Source organism: Mauremys reevesii, linkage group 13 (assembly GCF_016161935.1).
Source record: "Mauremys reevesii isolate NIE-2019 linkage group 13, ASM1616193v1, whole genome shotgun sequence".
Classification (NCBI taxonomy): domain Eukaryota; kingdom Metazoa; phylum Chordata; order Testudines; family Geoemydidae; genus Mauremys; species Mauremys reevesii.
This window is the reverse complement of record NC_052635.1, coordinates 46,835,277-46,860,613: the sequence shown is the minus strand read 5'-3', so window position 1 is coordinate 46,860,613 and position 25,337 is coordinate 46,835,277. Positions and strand designations below refer to the sequence as shown.

General features: G+C 55.8%; 1 protein-coding gene and 1 long non-coding RNA gene across 3 annotated transcripts in view; one reads left to right on the top strand and one right to left on the bottom strand.

Moving 5' to 3' along the window:
- LOC120380899 overlaps nucleotides 1-25,337 on the top strand; it is a 68,141-nt gene that overhangs the window by 41,173 nt on the left and 1,631 nt on the right. The gene's annotated exons all lie outside the window — the stretch shown is intronic.
- Nucleotides 16,976-24,284, bottom strand: TCF15 (transcription factor 15). The gene is made up of 2 exons (XM_039498799.1): nucleotides 23,553-24,284; nucleotides 16,976-17,473 (listed from the first exon to the last, which is right to left on the bottom strand). The coding sequence occupies exons 1-2, from the start codon at nucleotides 24,027-24,029 to the stop codon at nucleotides 17,399-17,401; spliced, it is 552 nt and encodes a 183-aa protein (XP_039354733.1). The 5' UTR covers nucleotides 24,030-24,284; the 3' UTR covers nucleotides 16,976-17,398.

Sequence of the window (25,337 nt, the reverse complement as noted above, 5' to 3'; positions counted from 1 at the left end):
GCCCAGAGGTGCCGGAGTTATGAACTGCCAGGCCCAGAGGTGCTGGGAGGGCTCAGCCCTGACAAGCCCTGGCACAAATTAAGCACTGGGTTTATGTCGGTAGACTGGAAATGTCATGCAAAATCCTGAGCCTGCTTCCCACCATGGAGCTAAACAAAGCCAGATAAACCAGCCTGGCTGGCTGCGGAAGGGGTTAGAAGGGTTGTCTCAGCAGGGAAGAGGAGCTGTGCTTTCTGCATCGGTCACCAGCTCCAGATTTCCCTGGATGGAACTTGAATGAAGCACATGGGTTAAGGAGGCGGGTAAGACAGGGGTCAATAATGGGGTGAGAATCCAGAAACAACACTTCCTGGGTAGTGCAAAGAGGGTCACTCTGCAATATGGCCAGACCCTCGTTCGCAGAGATCTGATGATATTACTGGATAATGTTCACTAACCAAGGCTTATGGCTTTGTCTTTGATCTTCACATGCTGATGGTTTGTAAAACTGCTAAAACTTCCTAAATAAGTAAATAGATAAATACATAATGGGGCGACTCTTTCTCAAAGGGGAGTAAACAGCTTCCTCCCTCTCCAAACTCCAGGCCTTGGATCATTGATACTTGGCAAAGGGCAGGGGAGATGGGACAGAGAGAGCCACCTGAATTCCAGTGGAATAGTTTCATCTGGTTTCTATTGGTTCCAGTTGGCCAGCGAGGAACAGAACAATGGGTCTGTTGGTCGGCTGGATACTGGTTCCTCAGTCGGAACCAACAGAAACCAGTAGAAACCAAATAGATTAACTGCAGGATTCTTGTGGTGTCTACTGGAATTTGAACTGGGGGGGAGGGGACCAAAGGAGGAAGGGAAAGAGACCACATCCCTGTTGATGGGCGGATGGTGGTTGTGTGTGAGTGATTTTCTGGTAATGCTTCCAGACAGCATCTGATTTCCCAGAATATTCCCAGGGGGAATCCGGGGCCCCCTCACTCACCTGACCAGATTTCAGACCCAGCCCGCCCGCTACCAGGAAACTCAACTTTCATCCTTTTTTCCCGTCTCTCCCTACTCCTACGCTGTGGGTTAAACCTGAATCAGCTTCAGTATCATGCCCTGCAGAGACAGCTTTGTCCCTGGACCTCAGTGGCTGTGAAGAAGATTGAATCTCATGCCCTTTTCCGGAGGCTCTTGCAAACCCACTCCTCCTTGCATGTGGCCCTGGGACTTTGCCCTGTGCTATCTCCTCAGAATCCCTATTGAGGCTTGATTTTGGAGTTAAATTACTCTCTGAGCTTTGGCATGTTAAAATCATTGTGATGGAAACACATGAGCAGTGCCTCTTTCAGTAGGGTCAGACTGGGGTGCAATCTCAGCACAGGGTGTAGGAGATCCCAAGTGTTAGACCCAATACTGTTCAGGCTCATCTGATTCCCCCAGGGCCCCTGGGATTGGATTATCCTTGGCATTGCCCAGCGTCTGCGTTCTCTTTGCCTCCAGCCGCAGGCTCTTGGTCCCCCAGTAATGCCTATTACCACAACTGCCTCGTGCAGCAAGCCCTTTTGTGACCTTTACAAACTATTTTTCGAGTTATTTCCTGTAGACTCCTAGGCTTTAAGATCAGAAGGAACCATTTTGATCATCTAGTCTGACTTCCGGCGCAGTGCAGGCCACATTTACAACTTCTGTAATAGACCCCTAACCTCTGGCTGAGTCAATGAAGGCCTCAAATCATGGTTTAAAGACTTCAAGTCACAGAGAACCCACCATTTCCACTAGTTTAAACCTGCAAGTGACCTGTGCCCCATGCTGCAGAGGAAGACAACCCCTCAAACCCCAAGGGTCTCTGCCAATCTGACCTGGGGAAAATTCCTTCCCAACCCAAAATATGGCCATCAGTTGGACCCTGAGCACATGGGCAAGACTCCCCCGGCAGACACCTGGGGAAGAATTCTCTGTCGTAACTCAGAGCCCTCTTCACCTAGTGGCCCACCACCGGCTGTTGGCAATATTTGCTGCTCGCTGTCGCAGAGTGGCTACATGCCATGCTAGGCAATCTGAACTGCCAGGCCCAGAGGTGCCGTGCGCTGAACCGCCAGGCCCAGAGGTGCCGGGCTCTGAACTGCAAAGCCCAGAGGTGCCGGGCTCTGAACTGCCAGGCCCAGAGGTGCCGGGCTCTGAACTGCCAGGCCCAGAGGTGCCGGGGTTATGAACTGCCAGGTCCAGAGGTGCCGGAGCTATGAACTGCCAGGCCCAGAGGTGCCAGGCTCTGAACTGCCAAGCCCAGAGGTGTCGGGGCTCTGAACTGCCAGCCCAGAGGTGTCGGGGCTCTGAACTGCCAGGCCTAGAGGTGCCAGGCTCTGAACTGCCAGCCCAGAGGTGCCGGGGCTCTGAACTGCCAGGCCCAGAGGTGCCGGGGCTCTGAACTGCCGGGCCCAGAGGTGCCGGGGCTCTGAACTGCCAGGCCCAGAGGTGCCGGGGCTCTGAACTGCCGGGCCCAGAGGTGCCGGGAGGGCTCAGCCCTGACAAGCCCTGGCACAAATTAAGCACTGGGTTTATGTCGGTACACTGGAAATGTCATGCAAAATCCTGAGCCTGCTTCCCACCATGGAGCTAAACAAAGCCAGATAAAGCAGCCTGGCTGGCTGTGGAAGGGGTTAGAAGGGTTGTCTCAGCAGGGAAGAGGAGCTGTGCTTTCTGCATCGGTCACCAGCTCCAGATTGCCCTGGATGGAACTTGAATGAAGCACATGGGTTAAGGAGGCGGGTAAGACGGGGTCAATAATGGGGTGAGAATCCAGAAACAACACTTCCTGGGTAGTGCAAAGAGGGTCACTCTGCAGTATGGCCAGACCCTCGTTCGCAGAGATCTGATGATATTACTGGATAATGTTCACTAACCAAGGCTTATGGCTTTGTCTTTGATCTTCACATGCTGATGGTTTGTAAAACTGCTAAAACTTCCTAAATAAGTAAATAGATAAATACATAATGGGGCGACTCTTTCTCAAAGGGGGAGTAAACAGCTTCCTCCCTCTCTCCAAACTCCAGGCCTTGGATCATTGATACTTGGCAAAGGGCAGGGGAGATGGGACAGAGAGAGCCACCTGAATTCCAGTGGAATAGTTTCATCTGGTTTCTATTGGTTCCAGTTGGCCAGCGAGGAACAGAACAATGGGTCTGTTGGTCGGCTGGATACTGGTTCCTCAGTCGGAACCAACAGAAACCAGTAGAAACCAAGTAGATTAACTGCAGGATTCTTGTGGTGTCTACTGGAATTTGAACTGGGGGGGAGGGGACCAAAGGAGGAAGGGAAAGAGACCACATCCCTGTTGATGGGCGGATGGTGGTTGTGTGTGAGTGATTTTCTGGTAATGCTTCCAGACAGCATCTGATTTCCCAGAATATTCCCAGGGGGAATCCGGGGCCCCCTCACTCACCTAACCAGATTTCAGACCCAGCCCGCCCGCTACCAGGAAACTCAACCTTCATCCTTTTTTCCCTTCTCTCCCTACTCCTACGCTGTGGGTTAAACCTGAATCAGCTTCAGTATCATGCCCTGCAGAGACAGCTTTGTCCCTGGACCTCAGTGGCTGTGAAGAAGATTGAATCTCATGCCCTTTTCTGGAGGCTCTTGCAAACCCACTCCTCCTTGCATGTGGCCCTGGGACTTTGCCCTGTGCTATCTCCTCAGAATCCCTATTGAGGCTTGATTTTGGAGTTAAATTACTCTCTGAGCTTTGGCATGTTAAAATCATTGTGATGGAAACACATGAGCAGTGCCTCTTTCTGTAGGGTCAGACTGGGGTGCAATCTCAGCACAGGGTGTAGGAGATCCCAAGTGTTAGACCCAATACTGTTCAGGCTCATCTGATTCCCCCAGGGCCCCTGGGATTGGATTATCCTTGGCATTGCCCAGCGTCTGCGTTCTCTTTGCCTCCAGCCGCAGGCTCTTGGTCCCCCAGTAATGCCTATTACCACAACTGCCCTCGTGCAGCAAGCCCTTTTGTGACCTTTACAAACTATTTTTCGAGTTATTTCCTGTAGACTCCTAGGCTTTAAGATCAGAAGGAACCATTTTGATCATCTAGTCTGACTTCCGGCGCAGTGCAGGCCACATTTACAACTTCTGTAATAGACCCCTAACCTCTGGCTGAGTCAATGAAGGCCTCAAATCATGGTTTAAAGACTTCAAGTCACAGAGAACCCACCATTTCCACTAGTTTAAACCTGCAAGTGACCTGTGCCCCATGCTGCAGAGGAAGACAACCCCTCAAACCCCAAGGGTCTCTGCCAATCTGACCTGGGAAAAATTCCTTCCCAACCCAAAATATGGCCATCAGTTGGACCCTGAGCACATGGGCAAGACTCCCCCGGCAGACACCTGGGGAAGAATTCTCTGTCGTAACTCAGAGCCCTCTCCACCTAGTGGCCCACCACCGGCTGTTGGCAATATTTGCTGCTCGCTGTCGCAGAGTGGCTACATGCCATGGTAGGCAATCTCATCACACCATCCCCTCCATAAATGTATCAATTTAAACCCCATCGTCCCCCCTGCCAACATTGATTCAGCTTAGGAAAGAACGTTATCAATCAACTGGCTGTCAGGTCCAGCCGTGAGGGTTCCTAGAGAAATTCAAGTGGAACTGGACTTGGGCACCTCTGGGTACAGTGCAAGGTGGCTCGTGCTGCGTGGCAGGGCGGGGACACAGCATGGTTAGCAGTCAACGCGAGCTTACCCTTCTGAAGTAGGGCACTGTCTGTCCATAACAAGCTGATCCCTGCACACCCCGGGCTCAGCAGCCATGAGGAGCATGAGGCGGGTTTTCAAATGCACTCACTGCTCGGCTAACTCTGCTCCCATTGACGTCCATGGGAGAGGCACCACCAGCATGCATGGGAGTGTCCAGTGGATGGAGGCTCTAGCAGGAAAAGGCAGCTCTGTTTGCCCAGCCATGCTGTCCCTGCAGTACTAGCCAGAAGAGGCCCCTGGAGCTGCACAGCAGATGGGACCCAGCTGGCCCTGACGCTGGGTGGAGGCACTCTGGGTTTATTTAGCACACTGTTCCTCTCTGCAAGGCAGATTGGTTCATGGGGAGCGAGGGCACAGGGCCCTGGCAGGGAGATACAAGCCTTCCACTGCTAGGCCACTGCTTTCAATCTGGCTCAAAATGCCGGTAACCAAAAGCCGTTGCCATCCGGAGGCTGTTCAGCAGCCTGTGTGCAATGAGCTGGTGTCTGCCTGGCCAGTCCCAAGGAGGCACAAGTGCCCATAACACCCACCATTCTGGGTCCTCAGTGGGAATTGACCCCAAGCCGTCCAGTGGGGAGAACAAGAGCCGCTGCCCCTTGAGCTGAAGAGACAACACCTTTGGCTAGGAGCTGGAGTAGACTCTTAACCTCTGTGGACCAGCCAAGAGCCGATGTGTAACATGCTGCAAGTGGTTCACATCCACGCCAGCTGGCTTTGGCTGGCTCCTTGTTGGCAGCCTCTGCAGAGAGGCCAAAGAGCGAACAGGCCATGGCAACTGAACTCCCCTCTCCCCTTCCCAGGGCTGAGTCACTCTGACCGGGCAGGGTGGCCGACAGCCCCACTACTCCTCCACTCCTGCACACGTCCAGGAGTGGGTGACCCACTCCTTCAGCTTCCTAGGTGGGCCCTGCTCACTGAGCCACGCCCCTCGCCTTGGCTCATGGAGCCCCCCATTCCCCACAGAATTGAGGTTATGTTGCCGGGTCTCTGCAGAATTCTTGCACGGTCTAGCAGACAGGCAGGAGCCAGGCCGGTGGCCCCCGCAAGCTGCTGCACGTGAGGCTCCACCAAACCTTGGCCCAGCCCTGGACCTACCTAATGGAAACCCTGCTGCACTTCACCCTGTTTTCCCACTTGTGTGGGAGCCTCACCCAAGGGAGGAGCTGGGAGAGCTCCTGCTTCCCTGCTTGCCTGGACTCTCCCAGCCCCTCACCCGGGGTCATTCCCATTAGGTAAAGGAGCAGATCGTCTTGGCTTGGGTATGTCCCTGTTTTGCTTTCCTTGTATTGTATGGACCTGGGTCATCGAGGAAACCTTACAGGTCCTTCTGCTGCCCAGTGGTCACTGGGGAAGCCCAGCCCCCTTCCCCCCATTGTCAGAGTGCTGGCCGAAGCCTCGCTCCTGGCTCCGGCAGCTAAAAATAGCTCGTTGTCAGGCAATTGTTCCGACACCTAAGCTGCAGCATTGACGTGGGGGCTAGGGTGGGACAGAGATAGAGACGGGGTAGGTGGAGATTGAAGGGGCTGAGGAGCCCCCTGGGAATTGCTACAAAACATTCAGCACCGATAACAGCTCAGCGGCTTCTCAGGATCGGCCCCTCAGATGGTTAAATAGAATATCCATAAGCGAGGAGGGCATGGCAGAGCCCCCGCCACTCTGTCTCTCCCCCCCACTCCCCGCTTTCAGCTCTCTCTTGCTCCCCTTTCCCTTGTCCTCCTCCCCCACGCCTGTCTGCCTCTGCCCCAAGTCTGCCCCCTCGCACGTAGTCCCGTCACCATTTCTCTGGCCGCACGGCTGACATGGGGGAGAGGGGGGATGAATCTCTGTCTCTCTGCTTCGCCTGTTAAAGTGGCTGCAAAGCTCTGGCCCCTTTGTTTCTCCCCGTGCGGCTGGCACGCTGCTCTGTGAGCTGGGTCAGAACCAAGCCCCTGGATCTGAATCACACCAAACTTCATCTGGGAGCTGGAGAGTGTTGGATTCCAAACCTGGACCTGGATCCAGATTTCACCACTGGTCCTCACCCAACCCCTGAACTTAGTCCTGGGTCCAAGCTTAGCAGGTCAGGCCCCTCTGTGATGGAGCGCAGAACTCGGGGGCTTCTTGCCATGCCTTGCTTCTCTGCTGATCCTTGTTGACTGTTGACTGCCGAGGGCTCCCTGGAGCTGGAGGGGGTTAGGCTTTCTTAAGGAAGTCCAGACCTGATTTCCACAGGCTGAGTTTTGGACAGATTTAATCCCTACACCCCGGAGAGGCGTTACTGATCTCCACGACACACTCAGTCAAGCTGCCTTCTGCTTCCACTCACACACACATGCAGAAATAAATGGGGGAGCAGTAGATCTTTCATCAGCCAGCCTGTTGCTCCTTCTGGGAGGGCTTGAGCCTTCAATGGCACGATCCCCGGGGTGGGTCCAGTGTCTAATCCACTCTTTTAAACTCGATCTGTGGGACTCCGTGAGCTCTGCAGGGAGGCTGGGGAGAATCCAGCTCAGATTGTGCAGGAGCAGAGTTCTAAGTCTAGTCTGCCAGGTGCCCAGAGCTATCTAGGGGCCATCTTCTAAAATAGACAAACTCTGGCTTGAGCCCCCACCCCAAGCTGGGCTCCCACTTCTGGCTCCAGGAAATTCAAATAAATAAATAAACCCTCCCTGGTCCCCTTTGCAGCAGGTGCTTCCCCTCCTGCCAGCACCCCGAGTCCTAGGGAACACAAGGACCTTGTTATTTGGGGAAGAGGGAAAATATAAAGAGACATGAAAACCCTCTCTGATGAAATGAGGATCGCAAACCCAGTCATCTAGACTTTGGTCAACTCCACCATTCTGAACAGTAACTCTCTGATTTAGTGAGGCCCAGAATGCTTAATCCTGCCACAAAAGCCACAAGCTTAAAACCCCCACTCAGGGGTCCAGCGGGAGTCATTGGTAGTCAAGGGGCAGGTCTTCTCCACCTGTCTGCTCCAGTCCAGAGAGAACACTCTGCCAGGTCCTGCTCCCATATGCAGCTTCCCAGTCCTGTTCTGATATCAGCTCTGCTGCCAGTAGCCTGGAAGGTTGGAGCGTGGTGTAATCAGCTCCAAACTGCTGCCAGATCCAGTCCAGTCCAGTCAATGCTACTTGCTCCACATCGGGTGCAAAACAGACATTGCCCACCATCCCTGCCCCTTGGGATAGCATTCCTGATCTCTAAGGGAAAGCCCTTCTCCTTCCTGGCTTGAGTTTTGTTACCAAACCAAAGTTCACTCCCATAACTCAGGGTGACCCACTGAGCCACTCAGGATATTTTTGCACAATTCCTGTTCCCGCTCATGAGTCCAGCCATCATCGTCTAGGATGACTTATACAATCAGAACTGAAACAGATTCCAACTAAAGCAACAAAACTCAGTAGATGAAATTATGGGCCCTACCAAATTCACAGCTGTGAAAAACGTGTCATGGACCATGAAATCTGGTCTCCCCCATGAAATCTTGTCTTTTGTGTACTTTTACCCTGGACTATATAGATTTCATGGAGGAGACCGGTGTTTCTCAACCCGGGGGTCCTGACCCAAAATGGCGGCTCGGGGGGCGGGGTCACAAGGTTATTGTAGAGGGGTCGCGGTATTGCCACCCTTACTTCTGTGCTGCTGCCTTCAGACCTGGGTGGCCAGAGAGTGGCAGCTGCTAGCCGGGTGACCAGCTCTGAAGGCAGCAGCACAGAAATAAATGTGGCAGTAACCGACCTTGCCATCCTTTGACCATGAAATTGACCAAAATGGAGTGTGAATTTGGTAGGCCCTAATTATAACTCATGTAAATGAAGATGGCCAGACTTGCCTTTTCCCCAGAACTCCATCCCTGAAAGTCTTCTGGCCCCAGGACTTACACAAGAGACACACCTATTCCCGGCCCGTGATGGCTGGGAAGGGAATCCCTTTGCAGGGGCTGGAGCTCTGGGTCTGTGCACAATGGCTGCCTGCTCGCTTGCTGGGTATTGTGAGAGCCCCCTGCAAGTTCTTGCATCCCAAGTCTTCTTTCCGGTGTCCCAAACCCTGCCACACCCACACTGCGTTAGCGGTGAGCTCTACTGGCAGCTCTGGACAGGGGCCAGAGCCAAGACTCAGAGTCAAGGTGAGGAATTGGAGCCGCAGGTCAGGCCCAGGTTATCTGGAGTGAGGCAAGGCAGGAGCAGGGCTGGGCCAAGGGCAGGAGTAAGGGAGGAGCAGAATTAGAACATGGCAGGAACAAGGCTGGGAACAGCAGGCGCAGGAGCCATCACACTCATGGGCAAATGCTTTGAGCAGCCGCCAAACTGCTGTTGCTGGGCTTAAAAGCTGTTCCCTTGGACTCGTCCCACCAGCCAGGCAGTGCAGCTGGTCAGGGAGCCCACCATCGGCCAGCCGTGCTCATTGGGGGCTTGGCCACAGGCTCTGCTGCAGGCCCTGATTCCTAACACCTGGTGTGGGAATGCACCGGACGTGCCCTGCCCTTGCACGCTTGGCAGCACTGCAGCCCTGGTGTGGGAATGCACTGGACGTGCCCTGCCCTTGCACGCTTGGCAGCACTGCAGCCCTGGTGTGGGAATGCACTGGACGTGCCCTGCCCTTGCACGCTTGGCAGCACTGCAGCCCTGGTGTGGGAATGCACCGGATGTGCCCTGCTCTTGCATGCTTGGCAACACAGCAGCCCTGGTGTGGGAATGCACCGGATGTGCCCTGCTCTTGCATGCTTGGCAGCACAGCAGCCCTGGTGTGGGAATGCACCGGATGTGCCCTGCTCTTGCATGCTTGGCAGCACAGCAGCCCTGGTGAGGGAATGCACCGGACGTGCCCTACCCTTCGCATGCTCAGGGAGGTTGCATTGCTCTAGCTCAGGGCTGGGGTGGGTCAGACGCCCTTTCTGTGAGTCATCCACTAATGTCTGTCTCCCTCCCAGCTGTGTATGCATTCCACAGCCATTCCAGGCATTCTGGACAGGTTCGTTGGAAATGCTGAGTCTTTCTCAGTGGACTCTCTGGGCTGCACCCCAGCAGAAAAAAAATGGACTGGAATTCCTGAAGCGTTCAGAGCAGGAGGCTGAGCTCCAAAGAGACAGGCCAGAGACTGCAGAGAGAGGGCCATAGGGAAGTCCGAGTCCAGGCCTTGTGAACCCCACCAGCAAAGTACAGAGGGAACCAGAAGCTCATGGTGGTGTGGGTGAGAAAGGGAGCCCCGCACCCTTCACCCACCCAGCCGCACCCCACAGGAACAGCTGGAGATCCCTGCAGGTCTCTGGCCTAAAGCACAAGCGTGACAACCAGCTCCCTAGTGCAATCGAGAAGGGAATCAGATGGGGCAAATGAATGAAAAGCTGCAGACAGAGGGGGCTGCCCGTGGGGCCTGGGCCAGGCTGACGTGGCAATCCCTACAGATGGGTTGACGTCAGCTCCAGTAAACAAGGGAAGGCAATTCCCTGCACTGCTCCACGTTTCTTTAAGCTCAGGGGAGCGCCACCGTAAGCCCTTTGCTGCACAAGGACGTTTGAGGGCAACAGGCCCCTCCAGTCAAGACGGACCCACCTTCTACCCCCTGTGCTCTCGTGTGCAGAGCTGCTGCCAGCCAGCATGGCAGCCGGCATGTAAAAGTGGGGCTGGCTATGGAGCAGCAATAACAACATCCGGGAATTGCTTCAGGCCATCAGCTGGTCACCATAGGGGGTCAGGAAGGAACCTTTCCTTCACACCCCCATGTGGCAGCATTGCTCGCTGGCTATGGCCCCGGGGGAGTCTGTTTTCTTACACCATCCCCTGCAGCATCATGTATTGGCCAGTGCTGGAGGCAAGACACTGGAGTTGATGAGCCACCTGTCTGATCCAGTATAACTGTCTCCAGTTTACTCTCCTGGGGTCAGTCTCCTTCGCTGAACTCAGTGGAGCGACATAGATCTACGCCAGCTGGGCCTGAAGGAGCATGGGAAATTTGCTACCTACATATCACAGCTTGCTGTATGTCCCTGGGCCGCCAGAGAATGGTCACACAGGCAGGGAAAGGGTTAAGGGGCAGGACCCCTCCCCCCATTTCCCTCCCACCTCCACTTTCACATGAGCGTCCCCCAAGCAAGGGCTATTGTCTCTAGCAGGACTTGTTCATAACCACTGAGCCTGGGGCCCAGATTCTGGTCAGGTCTGGAGCTGACTCTGGAATCCCCTTTCTAGGCTGACACTCCAGGGAGAGTGGAGGGCTTGAGCCCAGGGCAGCTCGGGGAAGGATTGCAGCCTCCTCTCCTTGTTTTCTTTGTTCTGCACTGAGGTTTGTTGCTGTTTGGAATAAGTGCGGCTCAGGTGACCTTCAGGCAGGGCTTGAGTGGCCCCAGGGGTCCCTCCTGGACAGCCCTGGAAGGAACAGGGCCAGGAATGGCTCTAATTGCCTTGAGGGTTTGGGGGTTTTTTTCTTCAATTTACTGACTGCTAAATACAAATATTACAACTTCCCCTCCTCGGGGCTGGTTTACGCAGGCAGCCCCCGGCCGGGCATTGTCTTATTGTTTTCAGAGGGAAGCTCCATTTGGAAATTAACCTGCTTTTCACCCCGCGCAGTAAGTTTCACACCCTGTCCCTACTGGGGATTAAGAGAGCGAGAGATGAAGGAAATAAGAGGGAGGCAAACATCAGGAGGGAAAGAGAGGCCAGTGAGAAGGAGTGAGAGATAAAGGGCTCCGGGAAGCAGACTGGCTGTGACTGTGGGATGCAGAGTATAGATCTACACAGTCATTCATAGAGACAATATAGACACGTAGTCAGTGCATTGTACGCTCACCCACAGGGAGATAGAAAAACAAACTTTAATTTCCCCATCTTTAAAACAAGAATAATAATTAACACCTACACCCCGATGCAAAGGATTTTAGGATCCGTCGGTGAAAAGCCCTTTCTCAGTGTACAAAGAAATATAGGAGCAGCCTGGCCAGGAACTGTGCGTGTGGATGGGAGAGCTCAGACCTCCCATGTGCCAGTGCCTAAGTGTAGGACATGATATGAGATAAATACTCACAATGAAGGAAACCAGGCCAAGAATCCCACTTCAGGGAGTTTGTTTTGTTAAGAGAATTTATTCCAGAGGTTCTATAGGTTCAGTTTCAGGATTAATTTTTCTGCGGTAAACTACAGAGTAATGCGATCGCATCCCAGCTTTTGGGGCTAAAATTACATTTGGGCGATAGAGGGGGTACAGTGCCGGGAAGGGCAAGGGGGGCGTAAAAGAAGGAAGAGAAGATGGGGTGATGCCAGAGAGAGACCGAGATGATAGAGCACATGGTGAGAAGTGCATGAGTTGCCAGGGTGAATGCACCAGAAATATTGACACCGCTCTTCCTGCCACTGCAGCATTCCATCCTCTGTCCCAAGCCCGCTGGGGAAGGGACAGCACAGGGTTGTTTTCCTTTGAGGGGAGCCAGTCGCAGGACACATGAAGTGGGGATCAGGGAGGCAGGTGCTGTGGGCCGGAATGGAGCCTGCCCTGGGGCAGTGAAGATGGGGCACGTGACAGTGAGAGACAAGGGAGAGTGTGAGGTCATTGATCTACTTAGAGGTCTCAACCGCCATTTAAAAACACCCATCCAAGGCTCCAGGCATTTATGACATCGATCGGCGCCACCAATCACCTCAACGACCAAAGGCGCCACAGCCAGACTGCTGCCAGCCCACGCAGACCCACCCCGGAGGCCAGGGGCACGAGGGGAGCACAGCACTGGCAAAGGGGACTTCACTGAGGGTAAAGGGAGGGCACTGGCTGCCCTGGTAGGAGACTGGCGAGGAATGGAGATCAGGGCCCAGCAGAGCCGCACTCAGGGCAGGAGGAGGGAAGGCAGGGCCCTTCTAACCCGGAGAGCAGAGAGCTGTAACGCCCTCTGCCTGGGGCTGCAGCTTAGATCTGCGGAGAGGGCAGCTAGTGCAAATGGCAGCAGGTCCCTCCCACTCCGATTGAGTCTCCTGCTGTGGGCATGAGGCTGGGGCTCCCTGATTTGCACTGGCTGCCTGTGGGCTTTTTGCAGAGGCTAGTTGTCCCAGGCCAGAGCAGGAGTTAAGGTTAAAGACTAACCCCATGAGGCAAGTTCAGCTGGTGTGATGAATGAGGTCCCCTGCTGATTTAAACCCACCTGAAGAAGAGACTGGCTGTGGTTGATCTCCTGCTATATGGATGCTTGGCTTGCTGCCTAGGAAAATGTAAAATTGCAGCCCCTCTGGCTTTTATTTCTGGATGACTCCCAGACAATACACTGCACTTATCAGCTGCCTTGGTGGGGGTTCTTGCAGTGTCAGTCCGCCTTCAGCTTGTAAACTGGGCTTTTGTACCTCTGCACTCTGGGATGGGCTGTGACTCCAGGACGGGCTGTGACTTTGGGGTGATCTGGGGTGGGTTGTGACTCTGGGGTCATCTGGGGTGGGCTGTGACTCCAGGACGGGCTGTGACTTTGGGGTGATCTGGGGTGGGTTGTGACTCTGGGGTCATCTGGGATGGGCTGTGACTCCAGGACGGGCTGTGACTTTGGGGTGATCTGGGGTGGGTTGTGACTCTAGGATGGGCTGTGACTGGGGTGATCTGGGACGGGTTGTGACTCCGGAATAGGCTGTGACTCTGGGGTGATCTGGGATGGGTTGTGACTCTGGGGTCATCTGGGGTGGGTTGTGACTCTAGGATGGGCTGTGACTCGGGTGGGTTGTGACTCCGGAATAGGCTGTGACTCTGGGGTGATCTGGGACGGGTTGTGACTCTGGGATAGGCTGTGACTCTGGGGTGATCTGAGACTGGTTGTGACTCTAGGATGGGCTGTGACTCGGGTGGGTTGTGACTCCGGAATAGGCTGTGACTGGGGTGATCTGGGACGGGTTGTGACTCCGGAATAGGCTGTGACTCCGGGGTGATCTGGGACGGGTTGTGACTTTGGGATAGGCTGTGACTCTGGGGTGATCTGAGGCTGATTGTGACTCGGGATGGGCTGTGACTCTTGGCTAATCAGCACTTTGCAGAATTAGTAAACCAAGGAATAGGGTGTTTACACAAGAAGAAGGACATTTCTGGATACATTTTCCATACCCTCGGCAATGGCAGAGCCGCTGCTCTGATAAGTGACCTCATGGTATGTTCTGTGTGTTCAGTATCACAGACCCATGCTCTGCCGAGGAGCCAAGGGACAACAGGGGCTGGGAAACAGCAGCCAGATGTTTTAACAAAGGGCACCTTGTAAACCAGTCTAGTGCCATAGGCCTGAACCTCCTCTCACTTGCCCTGATTGTATCCCAGGGTAACGATTTGCACCCCTGTAAGAGCACAGAGTCAGGCCCGCCCAGTGTCTTCAGTTCACAGACAGAGGCGGCACAAACTCCAGGGTGAGGGTCTGGTTCAACACCCACAGCCCTGGGTTTTGTCTGTTTGCAGAGTTGCTCATCCAGCTCAGATTTAGTCACTTCCTCCTGCTCTGTAGCCGTGTCCCTCCCCCCCGCACATAACCCCGAGTTTCGCTTTGACTCCCGGCCCCACGTTCCAGGCACTCTCCCCCTCCGAGCCATCCCGCCACAGGCTGGGGCTCGGTTTGTGCCCGGCCTCCCCACATGGCACCAGGCTGAACTCGTGCCGGGAGTTCCAGCCCCCACGTCGATGACGTGGCGCTAGGATGAGTCTGGCCCAAAGGGACTGCACGGGGCGCATGTCAGGGGAGAGCCCAGCCCACGCCAGGTTTGTTGGGTCACCGCTGAGTCCAGCATCAAACGCTGCATCTTTGCCACATCGTGCCGCCCTCCTTAGGGGCAGCCAAGTAACCTCCCGCCAAGCCCAGTCGGTTGAGCAGACCTCTGTTGTGCCGCTGGGCCCTGCCACCTGCTTGGCTACCGTCCCCCTTCTGCTCGTGCAGCACTTACCCACCGCTCTCCCTGCTGGAACAAACCCCTCTGCACATCGCCCACGGCACACACAGTGTAACAGGGGGCTTGACAGAGCCCTGGCCCCTGGGGGAGAAGACGATTCCCCAGCCCCTCTGCATTCCAGAGCCTTTGGCCCTTCAGGGTTAAAATCTCAGAAAGCCTGAAGTATTTGGGAGGGAAAAGAGAAGTTCTATAAAAAGAATGCTTAAAAACACAAGTTACAGGGGAAAAAAAAACCAGAGGAGCAAAGTGCAGCTGCAGTTCGGGTTCCAGTTCCCAGGTGATGTCAGGCTTGGAGCCCATCCAGCCTCAGCCCCTCAGAGACGGTCTTTGTGGGTTCAGCCCTGAGTGTTTTTCCTTCCTGAGACTCGGGGACACCTTCCTGTCTCAGAGAGAGCAGCCAGGAGCCGTCCAAGGGTGTCCGAGATCAGGAAGAAGGTGAGGGCAAGAGGGGCAGGCAGAGAGAGCGGCATCTCCGGGCAGCACCGAGCTGGGATGAAAGGAACACGCCCGGGGTTTGGGAGGAAGAGACTATTATGGGCCTCCACAGAAAGCATGCTGGGCCAGATCCCCTTTCCACTGCAACCCAGCGTGGGCCTGGTTTAACCCCTTCCCTGCTGGACTCCCCTGCACCAGTGGAATGTGGCTGCAGTCTTTGTACTACCGGAGTTAGCCGTCCCTAGCACGTACACAGCGCTTGCCATGTTGGCAGCACCGGGAGGGGCGTGTGCCTTGGAGTGCCCCAGGAGCTGTGCACTAGCAATACTGGTGCTGTTGGGATCCCCACTCCCAGCACGGGCGCCAGCGAGCAGCCAAGCAGCAGCGCCCCTAGCTGGGGTGCGGAGTAGCAAACCCAGCAGCGCCCCTGGGATGCGAACTCCCAGGCTACAGTCAGTAGCTGGGACTCCTCTAGGAAGCTGCGATACCGGCTCTGGGCTTGGCCGCGAGCTGCAAGTCTTGGTCCTTCCGAGGAAAACGATATCTTCCTTTAACTGTCTAGCTGTGGCTGTTTAGAGAACACAAGCCCCCCGCCCCCGCCTCCCTGGCCCCCCAATAAACCCAAGGCCGGGGATTCTGTGTCCCAGAAATGTTTAGAGAATCTCACGGCTGTTTACTGGGGTCTGGTACAGATTAGATACGCTGAGAACAAGCCTCTCCCCACCCACCCTGTCCCCAACGGGGACTTGCTCTCACAGCTGTGCCGGGCTGTCACTACATAAATCAAATCCTGGGGGAAGGGAGCTGGGAGGGAGATGTCTCTGGAGAGCAGGCAGCCAGGAGGGTGCTGCCTCTGGACCAGCCCAAGGCGCCCCCCCCCCCTTCTCTGGCTCTAGGAGATGGAGGTAGGGAAGGGGATGCTGCCGTTTCGCCTGTTCTCCCTGGCATTGCACCTCAGGTGGGCTTTGAGGGGGCAAAGGTGCAGCTGCAGTGGCAGAGTTTATCAGGGAGGGAAAAATGCATGAGCCAGAGTGAGTGAGACATCAGCATGGCAGGACTATGTGTCTGAACTGGGGGGGTCTCCCCAGCCCCCGGCCCCCTGGGATGTGTACAGGGAGGAAATGCCTTCCTCATCCCAGTGGGGCGAGAAAGGGATCTGGCCATTCTAAGGTGAATGGGGCTCAGTGCCTGGGGCCTTCCTCACACTGCTTTGCCTGTGGACCTGAGGAACCGCTGTCTCCTGGCATCCCTTTAGCTCCAGCTCTCGTCGATCATCCCCAGTGACTCAGCCAGCTGACCAGCTCCTGCATCTGTCCGACTGGAGAGACCTTGCATCTCTCTGGCTGGGGACTGAGCTGGGCTGGAGGATCCCAGAGCTCAGAGCTGTCCCTGGTGAGGGAACCCTTGCAGTGCCTGTTCTATAAAAGGGAATCCTGTGTGCTTGGGAAGCGACTCCCAGGCTGCCCAACTCCACAGCTGTGTCCGACAGCAAATGAGTCATGAGCTCACTGGACTCAGTGAGTTACCCCCGTATCTTCGTACCTTTCCCATGATCCTCCTTCCTCCCGGAGCCAAGGCCTCACCGAAGCCCATGTGGCAGCACACAGAATGACTCCTGTAGTACCAGGGTCTCTGCATTACCGCACCAGCCATGGTGATCAGCGGGCACACGGCAGCCCAGACCAGGTTGGCACCTCCAGAGCAGAAGCAAAAGGCCCCTGGGGGAAGCAGAGCCAGTCTGCTGTCAGCCCCCTCAGCGGGGAGGCCCCCAGCCCTCCACCTGTGGCTGGAGCTGTGTGTCTTGAGGATAACTGGGGGGGAAACAATGAAAAAAGAGCCACCAAGTGATCAAAAAAAATAACTTTTATTTTCAAACCTGCTGAATATGCAAAACAAAACAGTGACCATGGAGACCTGCAATAATCTTAACTCTCATAAAGCTCTGTATCGACACTGACCATTGAACGATATTTTACACTCTCGCCCTTGCCCGCTCCTCTGTCCTGCAGCCACTGGGCCAACATCCCCTTCCAGGGGTCAGTGAGCCCTGCTGCCCCCGGGCTCCTGCTGGCCGCGAGGGACAGGCACAGTGGATGGCAGAGGAGCAGTCGCTCTCTCGCTCTCCCTTATTTGCATCTAGAGCATCGTCCTGCCTTTCAGTCCAAGTCAGTGCAGCCCCAGCCCCCTGTGTCTCCGTGGAGTCCTTTGAGTGTGGGCTCATCTCACACAGGCTTTCCTTTCCTTGAGCTCCGGGGGTCCCTTGCTCCTTTCCCCACCCCGGTCTGGAATATCAAGCTCATGTGTTCTGGGGTTCAGCCACCTGGCCTGGCTCCTCGGGCAGATGCTCCTGCAGCTCGGGCTCATCTCCGCGGCACCCGCATTGGGTTCACCCCTCGCGCCTTCAGGCAGTTGCCCGCAAGCTCCCTCCGGCTGCCCTGCAAGAAAGGAAGGGGAAAGCTGGAGACACGATGCCCACACCACATTCCTGTGCCCCCAGACAGCTGGACTGTGCCCTGAGCCACTGTTCTAGCAGGAGGCAGAGAAAAGCCCAGAGACGGGTGCATCTCGGGGTGGGGGGTAGCGACGCTCAGGGGAACAGGAAAATCCTCCTGCAGAGTTTGCTGTGGGAGCTGCCTTGCTAGTGCGTCATAGGAGCATGATGGACCAGAGCAGGAAGTCCTCACTCATTTCTACCTGACTTTGCTGGGACTTTGCCTGACGAAAACCCTAGTAATGCGCTCAGGGGACAGCACAGTCCTGGTGGGATCCACCCCTTTCTCAGAGCTCTTCCCACTCCTCTGGGCTCTTGCTACAGACCGACCCCACAGCGGGTTTTGGAGGAGGGGTGATACACCACACTCCAGCTGGGATGGCTGTGCGACCATCCCAGGTGACTCTGCTAACAAGGCCTGTGCTAGCATCACTCAGGGAGGGGCCTGCTTTGGGGCTTTTCTGCCACTTGGAGTAGGTTGTGTCTCTCCATAGTTCAGCTGGGGCAGTCACGGGGAGCCCAGACAGAGGTGTGTGTTCCCACCTCTCTGGAACGGGGTGGGGAGGTGTTTGCAAAGGAAGGGTGTGGTGGAAAGTCCATCCCCCAAGCACTACAGCCCTGAGACTCAAGGCTCCGGCCATGTCGTCTTGTCACGTTTCAGGCTCCAGAGGGAGGTCTGGCTGCAGTACGGTGCTGTGACTTTCCTAGTACTCTGCCTTGTGATTGGATGACAGAAGGGCAGGTGGCAGAATGGCCACGTAGCCAGGGCAGGGAACACAGGGAGGATGGATTTGCAAGTTCTGCAGTTGAGAGAAGGGCTGGGTTTGAGAGATGGGGAAGGGCAGGAGACCAAGCTGGGCTGAAGCTGGCATGCTGACATCTCGCCTGTTCTTGGTATGGCCAAGAGGACGGGATCCTGTGTGGTGGGTGCCCAGGGATTAGCCATCAAGGTCAATGTGACATCTGAACTCTAGAGGTGGAACCTTACAAAGCACAGTTCTCTCTCCCCACTCCCTGCGCCCTGGCTACCGACTGTCTCCTGATAAGTCCCTACTTTGGAAAGTGAGGAAATTTCCGGTCTCTTTCCTGGGGACCCACCAGCTGGGAATTTAGCTCTTAAATCCGTTTGGAGTTACATTTATGCCCTCGTCTCTTGAAGTGAAGCCCCTGGGGGAAAACTGACCTGGGACTGACCCACGAGTACTGGGATCGGGGAGGGTTATCCTGACTGGTACGCGTCAGAGCAGGCTGCAGGAGAGAGAGCCACTGGCCAGGAAAACAGCTGCTTGAGAGCTTCTCCTCACAGGGGAGCCCGGAGCAGGTCACAAGCCACCCTGCAGCCTAGGGCGGCAGGAGGGGACCCTTTGGCTAAGGAACAAACTTCTGCTCTGCTGGAAAGCACCATGGGATCTTCCCATCTGACTGTGCCCCTGCCTCTGGCCCCCAGGGTGCCACCGCAACCCCCCATGGCATCCCCACTGCCCATTTAGAGAGGCCTGGAATCTCTGGGGACAATGACCCCAGAGCGGCTCCTGCCCTTCCAGAGGAGCTCTTTGCACTAACCAAAATGAGGTGTCCTGCTCTGCCACTCCTAGCGGGTGCAGTCCCCGCCCAGACCCTCTCGCCTGGGGCTCGCAGGTGCTCTGTGTTCCTTAGCCTGTCTCAGGAGTGTGAGAACGTGGGGCAGGGCCTGTGACAGGGAGAGGTCCCAGCAGATACCGTGAGCAGATGCCAATGTCCAGGAAACGAGTCCCCTGGACTGAACTTCCACCCACCACGCCATGCAGAGCGGGACCCGGGTTGGCTCTAGGCAGGGGCCTTGCCCTCAAAGGAATCCTGATTACCATGGTAACACATGACCGACCCCGGGGTCCCTGTGTGCTGTGGGAATCGGCTGGGAACACTCCACGGCGATGTGACACCAGGCCCTGCCCTCCCCTGTGCGGGGCATTTGGTGCCCGTTACATTGAGGCCGATCCCCTCTTCCAGGCTCAAGCCAGTGCTGACGGTGTTGTAGCAGCTTCTCCCACCCCAACTGCTCAGCAGCCCCAGGCCCAACCTGTGCACCTCTGCTGGGCCCTGCAGCTCTCCCGGCTCGTCCAGCCCTGCCCCAATCCTGATCTGTAGTAGCCCTCGTTTTGGGCCAGGGCCCCTCAAAGCTCTGCTGATGCAGCCTACCTGTGCTCCTCAGCCGCCCTCACATGTCGGGGGGACTTTGCGATGCAGAGACCTGACCCTGACCAGCACGGCTAGCAGTGGCAGTGAAGTCCTGTGGCTAGGGCACTTGGGAATCTGACGGCCTGGGCTCTAGTCCCAGTTTTCCCAGTGACCTGCTGAACAAGTCCCTTCCTCCCTCCGCATCTTTGCTGTGGGAAAGAAACCCCAACTGCTGCAGATGCTTGTTTCCCATTTAGAGACAGTGCCCTTCTTCCCAGAGGCTGGTGTGCAGGCCCTGCTGCAACTGTCCGTGCCAGAGCTCGCGGATCAGCTCTCAGAGCACTAAAATCGCCTTCCTTAGGGCTCAGAGCAGCGGGAGGAAATGCAGATCGGGAGGAAGCTTCCTGACGGGGGAGGTCTATCTGGCTATAGAGGGGGTGGAAGCTCCATTGCTTGGGACGTTTAAAGCTGGGCTTGCCCCGGCACTAGTAACTGTTCTGTGGGGAGCAGTCCTGCCTTGGGAGGGAGACATGGTCCTAAAGGTGGCTTCCATCGATAGCTGAATATTATCTCCGGCCCGCCCCCTTCCTGCCAGCCGCGCAAGGGGGTGAGAGGGCTTTTTGGTTATCGTCTCGGGCCGCTGAGGTTAAGGGCAAGTTTCCAAAAGGGTTGAGGTCTGGTCTCCCTCTTCCCCATGCCTGAGTCCTTGGGCCACTGAGAACAGCTGCAGACCAGAGCACCGGCAAGGGTGCTGGACCTGGGTCTGCCATTCAGGCACAGGCCCAAATGTTGGGGGTGTACAGTGCACGGGCAGGTGGGACGTGACCTCTCTTGAACATCTGTTGCGTTTTTTAAACCCATCAGCTCAAATACTTCAATAGCCAAAGAGAGGAGAGCTGGACAAGGGGCTGGGGGAAGAGACAGGAGCTGGGAAATAAAGGGAGAGAAGCTGGAACCGGGGACAAATCTCAGTGAGGATTGTGGGTGTGAGAGTGCCTGGCCCGTGTGTCGCTCAGGGGGAGCCTGCTGCAGCCACTGGAGTCACACCAGGCTCCAGCCCCAGGTACCCTCCTGGCCTGCAGAACGGTTGGATGTGTGAAGGGCTGTCTGACCTGGAGACGACGTGCAGGGACGGGGCAGCGTGCAGCATGCCGGGCAGTGTGCGGAGGGTAATCGAGCGCATCCAGAGAGCTTGCCCAGATGAGCTTTGCATTTAGGGACTCCGGACTCCCAGTCCTGACCCAGCACTAGCTCAAGCCACACGGCCGCCTTCCCAGGAGACAGTCTACAGAGGATGGAGACAGTGAACTGGCTCTGTATTTCTCTCCTCTCATTCTGCACCATTCGGGACAGAGCTGCAGCAGGGGCCAGATCCTGACTGCAGTGAACTCCCTCTGATTTCTGGGAGCTGGGACCTGAGTGGAAACTATGGATTAGGCCCAAGATTTCTGTCTCTTTTGAATTCATCTCCTCCTGCTCTTTATTCCCCACGTTATGCCAACATCCTATTTGTGACCTCACGGCTGATTGCCATGGCGAAGGTTATGATGTCACAGGCAGAAGATTATGATTAGGGCCCTACCAAATTCATGGCCATGAAAAATGCATCACAGACTGTGAAATCTGGTCTCCCCGCATGAAATCTGGTCTTTTGGGTGCTTTTACCCTATACTGTACAGATTTCACGGGGTGAGGGGGAGACCAGCGTTTCTCAAATTGGGGGTCCTGACCCAAAAGGGAGTTGGGTCACGGGGGGGGGTCACAAGGTTATTTTAGGGGGGTTGTGGTATTGCCACCCTTACTTCTGCGCTGACTTCAGAGCTGGGTGTCCAGAAAGTGGCAGCTGTTGGCTGGGCACCCAACTCTGAAGGCAGCGCCCTGCCAGCAGCAGCGCGGAAGTAAGGGTGGCAATACCATACCATGCCATCCTTACTTCTGCGCTGTTCCCTTCAGAGCTGGGTGGCCAGACAGTGGCGGCTGCTGACTGAGGGCCCAGCTCTGCAGGCAGCAGCGCAGAGATACGGGTGGCAATACCATACCATGCCAGCCTTACTTCTGTGCTGCTGCTGGCAGCGGCTCTGCCTTCAGAGCTGGGATCCCGGCCAGCAGCAGCCACCGCTCTCCAGCTGCCCAGCTCTAAAGGCAGTGCCACCATCAGCAGCAGTGCAGAAGTAAGGGTGGCAGTACTGCAACCCCCCCTACAATAACCTTGTGACCCCTCCCCACAACTCCTTTTTGGGTCAGGCCCCTACAATTACACCACCATGAAATTTCAGATTTAAATAGCTGAAATCATGAAAGTTATGATTTTTAAAATCCCATGACCATGAAATTGACCAAAATGGACAGTGAATTTGGTAGGGCCCTAGCTACGATATTAGTGGAGGAAGGTAAAGCCCGAACGTGCGTAGCCAGGAACAAACATTTGGGAAGTATCCAGATCTGCCTTTCCAAAGGTGTTAGCTCCCTCGAGCTGAATGGCAATGGAGTAACTCCAGGTGAAAGAGGACCTAGAACGTGAGAGGCGGTGAAATTACAGCCTGGCAAGCAATCACCCCCGCAGCCTGGGGCGAGGGGGCAGCTGGGAATTGAGCTCCGTCCAGACTCAATATTGGCATCTCTATTTTATTCCTACAAAGGGCTGATCTGACTCCAGGGCCCAGACACCCTCAGGCTCTGAGGGGGGTTCAATGTAACGCAGCCACAGTTTGGTCTCAGGCCTGGCTCTACCTTAAATCTAAACCAAGCACATGGAAACTAGAACAAGTTATGTGATACTGGCACAGCAGGCGTCTCCAGGAGGCCTCGCCCAGGAGGAGCCTGTGCTGCTTTAGAGTCTCTCTGCTCAGCTTCTCTGCCCAGGGGCAGGAGTTCAGCGTTTCCATGAAGAGTGGGACAGCCAAGGAGTCCAGGGAAAGCTCCTGAGACACCCCCAGTGCAGCCGCCGGAGCAGGTGTGCTGTGCAAGGCAGGGGCTTGTAGAAAGGCAGGTGGAAGACAGTGAGACCACGTCCAGTTAAGAGCCCTACATTCTCTTGACTATGCATTTAAACTAGCGTTAATGGGACAGCTAGTGCATGTTAAGGGAAACGCTCAGTGTCCAGGAGCTATTGAGTAAGTTGGATCTGCCTGTGGAGGCAGCCTGGCCCTGCTGCCGTTAGGCCTAAGACGGGGCTCAGGAGTAGCTTCCAATCCTAAGTGACTTGCTGGGTGTGAGCTTAGATGAATCACTGCACCCCTCCAGGCCTCAGTTTCCCCGTTTGTAAAAGGGCACTAATGAGATTTGCTCACTTTTGAGACCTTCAGCTGAAAGGCACGACACAAGCCCAGGTCCCTGGGGTGTTATTTCATTGGGCCAGATGTTGCTCTCCCAGGCACCCTTGTGAAGCTGGAGTGCCACGGAGCTGAGTTCCTCTGGATTTACCTGGAGTGCAGAGTTTGGCCCAGGCCGGGGACTGGCGCGGGAGCTGTGTGCGTGTAGCGAAGGGCAGAATTTGTCCGAAAGCAGGTACACCTCAGTGAATGCCCGCACACCCCAACCTGCACAAGCATCCTGCTGAGTCTGAACTACAGCCTGTGCTGTGCCAGCTGTCACCTCTTCCCCTTCACCCTTCATATCCTCCTGCCACTCGGCCATGCACTCCCCACAGAGTCCCACTGACGCCTCTGCTTGCATTCATCCCGACACCTGAAACCCAGCACCCGCCCCTCCCGCATGCACCCCAGCGACATCCCTCTACACCTAGGTAGGGCCTTTGCCAGTCCAAATGCAGAGCTCCCTTCCCAGCCTCCCTTCTCAAAGGGATCCTGTTTGCCAGGGGCTGGCTGAGCAGGGGCAGCGCCGCCCAGCTGGGAGGATGGACTTACCCCTTTCCTCTGGTTGCTGAGGCAGAAGGTGCAGATGCTGCGGGGTTGTTTGTTGTCCAGCTCCCCCTTGGAGCCATAGATGGCACTGAAGCAGGGCTGCCCGTCCTCGCAGCCCTCTCCGAGCAGCAGCACATTGGCCAGGTGGGAGATGTAACTCGAGGCCAGGCGAAGGGTCTCGATCTTGGACAGCTTCCTATCCATGGGCTCGGTGGGGATGAGGGTCCGCAGGGCCGTGAAGGCCGTGTTGACGCTCTGCGTCCGGTCCCTCTCCCTGGCGTTAGCTGCCTGCCTCTGCTTCACCATCACCACCTGGCCTGGCTTCCTGGCCACCTTCCTCCTGGTCTCCAGGTCCTCGTAGCAGCCATAGGACTGGTCCGAGGCGTCGCTCTCGCTCCGGTTCTCTTCGTCCTCGGAGAGCATGCTGAGGTCTGGGTAGAGCATGTGAGCTGCCACGGGTCTCAGCATGGTGAACGCCATGGGGATTTGCCCCCAGACCCAGGGCCCCGCTGCTCTCTGGGAGCCTTCAGCAGCAAGACACTTCTGTGCGCTCCAGGCTGGAAGGGCTCCGAGAGGCAGCCTGGCTCCTCGCTGGAGCACCGGGGACTCACTCCAGAGGCTCACCCTTGTGGCGTTCAAGGGCTCGCAATGCACGGACACAAGCAGGAAGCCCTCCCCACCCCCGCTGCAGGTCCTGACGTCTTCCCAGCTGTTGCTCCAGCTTCTCCCCTTTCGTGTCGGAGAGGGTGGGACAGTTTGCTCTAGTGGGATTCACAAGAATCTCTCTATATAAGTCCTGGGAGGGGCTAGGAACTAGGAGCCGATTCCTGGCCAGCCAATGGGGCTGCTGTGGACTTTTCCATCCAGCCAACAGGACTGTGGTGCTCTCCCAGCCCCCGGAATTTAAAGCCAGCAGACGCTGCCTGTATTCGGTACTTTACAAGGATCAGGATGGGGGCCCTTTCTGGTGCGCAGACACCTTGCAAACAGCACCCTGCAGGGGCGGCCAACGGCAATGAGTCAAACAGGCTGCAGCTGGGCACAGGCTGTGGTGGGAAGTGCTACTGCACATCCGAGATCTGCTCTCCGCTGGGGAGCTGCTGCAAATGCTGCTTCTGTACTAACTCCTCCTGACACAGACAGACCAGGCAGCTCCAGCCGATTTCACAGCTCACCCTGCCCCCTCCACAGGCTGCAAGCCCCCCCAGCCAGCACCTGACTGTCATCCCCCAGAAGAGCTTCCACAGAGCCAGCACCCAGGCACTGCTCCCTGCTGCACGTTCCCCAAGTGTGGGGCATGCAGGGTGGAAGGACTAGTTTGTGGAGGGCACAGAAGATATAGACATTAAGATGGGCGGGGCGCTTTAGCAGCACGTGGTGGGGATGGTTTCATTTTCCTGAAGAGGAGCTGAGCTTTCAAACGCTGCCCCATCAGGTCACCTCTTGGAGGGGCTGGGCCTGCTTCACCCTTGAGCTCCGCCCAGCCAGCAGCCCTGTATTGCTGCCTACCATTGGGCTTGGCCTGCAGTTTCTATTTTGTTATGATTTTGACAGACAATATCCATGCTTATGTTCAAGCGTTTTTTCCTATTTCGGTTGCTTTAAATTTTCACAGTTGTGGGAAATTATGGAGGGAGGGTCAGACTGAAATTATTTAATGGCAGCAGATGTTGAGGTTCCAAAAGTGCAAGCTTCAGAACCATTAACACACAAATTGTCAACATCACTTGTCAAGACATACTGAGTCAAGAGCCTCAAATCAGCTTATGACAAGTTCTCAACAGCAGG